Below are 4,941 nucleotides of genomic sequence, written 5' to 3'. Positions count from 1 at the left end.
TTCTGATAGGCTAATTGACATCATTTGAGTCAATTGGAGGTGTACTGTGGATGTATTTAAAGGCCTACCTTCAAACTCAGTGCCCTTTGCTTGACATCATGGGAAAATCAAAAGAAATCAGCCAAGAATTTCCAAAACGACTGAAGTACCACGTTCATCTGTAACAACAATAGTGTGCAAGTATAAACACCATGGACCACGCAGCCATCATACCGCTCAGGAAGGAGACGCGTTCGGTCTCCTAGAGGTGCGAAAAATAACTAATCAATCCCAGAACAACAGCAAAGGACCTTGTGAAGTTGCTGAAGGAGTAAAACGAGTCCTATATCGACATAACCTGAAGGGCGCTCAGCAAGGAAGAGCCACTGCTCCAAACCACCATAAAAAAGCCAGACTACGGTTTGCAACTGCACATGCGAACCAAGATCGTACTTTTTGGAGAAATGTCCTCTGGTCTGATGAAACAAAAATAGAACTGTTTGGCCATAATGACCATCGTTATGTTTGGAGGAAAAGGGGAGGCTTGCAAGCCGAAGAACACCATCCCAACCGTGAAGCACGGGGGTGGCAGCATCATGTTGTGGGGGTGGTTTGCTGCAGAAGGGACTGGTGCACTTCACAAAATAGATGGCATCATGAGGAAAGAAAATTATATAGATATATTGAAGCACATCTCAAGACATCAGTCAGGAAGTTAAAGCTTGGTTGCAAATGGGTCTTCCAAATGGACAATGACCCAAAGCATACTTCCAAAGTTGTTGCAAAATGGCTTCAGGAACACAAAGTCAAGGTATTGGAGCGCCTATCACAAAGCCCTGACCTCATTCCTATAGAAAATGTGTGGCAGAACTGAAAAAGCGTGTGCGAGCAAGGAGGCCTGCAAAACCTGACTCCGTTACATCTGTAAGGAGGAATGGGCCAAAATTCACCCAACTTATTGTGGGAAGCTTGTCGAAGGCTACTCGAAACGTTTGACCAAGTTAAACAATTTAAAGGCAATGCTACCAAATACTAATTGAGTGTATGTAACCTTCTGACCCACTGAGAATGTGATGAAAGAAATAAAAGCTGAAGTAAATCATTCTCTCTACTATTATTCTGACATTTCACATTCTTAAAATAAAGTGGTGATCCTAACTGACCTAAGACAGGGAATTTTTCTACGATTAAATGTCAGGAATTGTGAAAAACTTAGTTTAAATGTATTTGGCTAAGGTGTATGTGAACTTCCGACTTCAACTGTATGTAAATGTGAATTTCCGGGGGAAAAAGCCCGTTTTTGCTTTGTCATTGCGGGTTATTGTGTGAATGTTGATGAGGGGGAAAAAACTATTTAATCAATTTTAAAAATGAGGCTGTAACGTAACAAAATGTGCAAAAAGTCAAGGGGTCTGAATACTTTCCGAATGCACAAACTTTCCACACAACAGAACAGGGGTAAGGTTTCTACCCTGCGTCTCCTTTGTTGTCCAGAAGTGTTGTTTCATGAGGTCTGCTCGTCTAAAACTCTTCCCACACACAGAAACAGCTGTACGATTTCTCTCCGTGTGCGTTGTCATGTGTCTTTTCAGATCAAATAACTGTTGCCAGTCTTTCCACACACAGAGCAACTGTATCTCTGAGCTTTGAGATTCCCCTAGGTTTCTTTAGGTTCTCCTGATGTAGAGGCTCTCCCCTCCGAACCCTCGTCTGTGTGAATGAGAAAACATAGGTTAAAGGTCCAGTGCATCAAAAATGTGATTTCCTGTCTTTTATAACACATTTCCACACTATGAGGTTGGAAAAATACTGTGAAATTATGATATAATACAATTCTTGCTTGAGAATTTGCTCTTATCTACGAAGATATGTTTATTTTAATTGAAAACAATCACAGCAGGGTACTTATAAAATACAATTTCATATGGAGTTAAAATAGTGGCATTGGATTTTTAAATAAAAGAGTATGTTATGTTCATTCAAAGTCAATATTGTATTAATGTTATTCATGGCTGTTCTGCTTCCACTTACCGAGACGATGAAGATCCCAACCAACCGCTTCTCCATCTGAATTAATCAGACCACCAACTTCCTCTTCCTCATCTTCTCCCTCCCTCTCTCCTTCAATTGGAACAGGGTTTTGAAACTCAACAGGTGGTAAACCAGCATGAGTTTTCTGATGTCTCTGAAGTTTTTGAGAACTAATGAAGCTCTGGCCGCATTTAGCACAGCTGTAAGGTTTCTCTCCTGTATGATATCTGTGGTGGACTTTAAGGCTTGCTGATCTTGCAAAACTCTTTTCGCAGACAGAGCAGGAGAAAGGTTTCTCTCCAGTGTGTGTCCGGAAATGCTCCTTCAAGTAACGTGCTTCAGAAAAACTCTTCCCACACACAGAACAGGAGTGGGATTTCCCTTCTATGTGTAACAGTCCGTGTTTACGCAGGGATGAAGCACATCCAAACTTCTTGTCACAATCAGGGCAAGGATGTCGTTTCTCCCCAGTRTGCACTGACCGGTGGTCTTCAAGATACGCCTTCTCGCTGAAACTCTTCCCACACACAGAGCAACTATAAGGTCTCTTTCCTGTGTGAGTCTTCTCATGCTTCAGGAGTTGTTTAGACAAGGCAAAGCTTAGCTCACACACAGAACAGTGGTGGGGTTTCCCTGCATGTTGCAGAGAGTGGTCCTTTAACTGATCTGGACGGCTGAAACTCTTTCCACAGACAGAGCAGGAGTGGGGTTTTTCTCCTGAGTGCATCAGGAAGTGTTCCTTCATGCGTGATTGTAAGCTAAAACCCTTCCCACACACAGAGCAGGAGTAAGGTTTCTCTTCTATGTGTAACCACTGGTGCCTTTTCAAGGCTGAGGCGAAACCAAACCTCTTGTCACATTTGGAGCAGACGTAAGGTTTCTCTCCAGTGTGCACTGTCTGGTGGTCTTGGAGATGTCTTTTTACACGGAACTGCTTTCCACACACAGAGCAAGGGTATGGCTTTTCTCCTGTGTGTATTCTCATATGTATTAGCAGTTTTGATAACTTTTTGCAGTCTTGTCCACACACTGAACAGCAGTGAATTTTCTTAGCTGTGTGATTCCCCTGGTGTTGTTCAGGTAGTTCTGATGTAGATGGACTCCCTTCACTGTCAGTGCAGTGGTCATGTCTCTCTGCTGTGGGATAAGATGGCATGGATAAACTATGCAAACATTTGGAACTGTAACAAAAAATATTTTTTCTCCTTTGAATAACTGAAAGTAATACAAAGATGTATAAAAAATGTTTTGCRATTCAACCCCTTACAGAATAAGTCCATTTTAAACTTACCAAAAGCAGGATCCTTTTCCTCCTCTTTCACTTTGATAACCAGTGCTGATGTCAGACCACACTCTTCTACAGCTACAGACACTGGACTCTCTCCTGTGTGTGTTCTCTGGTGTTTGGTAAGATTTGACGATGAAGAGAAACTTTCCCCGCACACGGAGCAACTGTACAGCTTCTCTCCTGTGTGCAACGTCTGGTGTTTTTTCAGGTTTCCATTCTCACTGAATTGCTTCCCACAGACAGAGCAGGAGTACGGTTTTTCTCCTGTGTGAGTTCTCATATGTGTTTGTAGTTTTGATAACTTGTGACAGTTTTTTCCACACACTGAACAGCAATGAATCTTCTTAGCTGTGTGATTCCCCTGGTGTTGTTCAGGTAGTCCTGATGTAGAGGGACTCCCTTCGCTCTCAGAGCAGTGGTCAGGTCTCYCTGCTGTGGTAAAGACATAAGTATGGATTAACTCAAATTAGTCAACACCCTAAGTCAAAATGTTTGTTCCTGACTAAACAGAAAATAATAAATATTGTAAAATTATACGGTCCATACTTTTCCCGAAAATGCTACATGTTAGCTTTTCCCATGAGATAACCTGGCACAGTTAGCCCTAAGCTAACCAYCAGAGGGATATTTTAAACCTCCAAATCAAGGTTGCTCCACTTAAAATCAAATACAATTTTATTGGTCGTGTACACACAGTATTCTGCCGTTGTTATAGCAGGTGCAGCTAAATGCTTATGTTTCTAGCTCCAACAGTGCAGCATTACCTAATTATACAAAACAATACATACAAATCCCACCAAAATGTWTCAGAACAGTCCGGAATATATATAGAATGGTGTGTATAGACAGTATATACAGTATATGAATAGAAAAGGTGTGTACAGCAGTAGTTATATAGGATGGTGTGTATAGACAGTAGTTATATAGGATGGTGTGTATAGACAGTATGGACAGTAGTTATATAGGATGGTGTGTATAGACAGTATGGACAGTATATGAATAGGAAAGGTGTGTACAGCAGTAGTTATATAGGACAAACTACTGACTAGAATACAGTATATAYATATGAAGTGGGTAAAACAGGATGTAAACATAATTAAAGTGACCAGTGTTCAATGACTATGTACATAGGGCAGCAGTCTAAGGTGCAGAATACAGGGTGGTAGCCAGCTAGTAACAGTGACTATGTACATAGGGCAGCAGTCTCTATGGTGCAGGATAGAATACAGGGTGGTAGCCAGCTAGTAACAGTGACTATGTACATAGGGCAGCAGTCTAAGGTGCAGAATAGAATACAGGGTGGTAGCCAGCTAGTAACAGTGACTATGTACATAGGGCAGCAGTCTAAGGTGCTGGATAGAATACGGGGTGGTAGCCAGCTAGTAACAGTGACTAAGTTCAGGGCACGGTACTGGGCGGAGGCTAATAGTGGTGACTATTTAATGGTCTGATAGAAGCTGTTTTTCAATCTCTCTGTTCCAGCTTTGATGCACCTGTACGGTCTCCCCCTTCTAGATGGTAGCAGGGTGAACAGGCTGTGGCTCGGGTGGCTATAGTCCTTGATGATCTTCTTGGCCTTCCTGTGACACCGGGGGCTGTAGATGTCCTGGAGGGCAGTGTGCTCCCGGTGATGCGTTGGGCTG

At 42.3% G+C, this 4,941-nt stretch overlaps 1 protein-coding gene across 1 annotated transcript in view; it reads right to left on the bottom strand.

Annotated features, from left to right (window-relative positions):
* Window positions 1–364: 364 nt before the first annotated feature.
* LOC112078174 (zinc finger protein 585A-like) overlaps window positions 365–4,941 on the bottom strand; it is an 18,397-nt gene continuing 13,820 nt past the window's right edge. Inside the window, exons 5-7 of the mRNA XM_070441971.1 lie at window positions 3,302–3,730; window positions 2,011–3,147; window positions 365–1,689 (exon numbers count right to left, since the gene is read on the bottom strand). Coding sequence (XP_070298072.1) covers window positions 1,637–1,689; window positions 2,011–3,147; window positions 3,302–3,730 — 1,619 coding nt within the window. The 3' untranslated portion in view covers window positions 365–1,636. The remainder of the gene's footprint in view (window positions 1,690–2,010; window positions 3,148–3,301; window positions 3,731–4,941) is intronic.

Source organism: Salvelinus sp. IW2-2015, unplaced genomic scaffold, assembly GCF_002910315.2.
Source record: "Salvelinus sp. IW2-2015 unplaced genomic scaffold, ASM291031v2 Un_scaffold5362, whole genome shotgun sequence".
Lineage (NCBI taxonomy): Eukaryota > Metazoa > Chordata > Actinopteri > Salmoniformes > Salmonidae > Salvelinus > Salvelinus sp. IW2-2015.
Note: the sequence above shows the minus strand (reverse complement) of the source record. Positions and strands in the feature narration are given on the sequence as shown.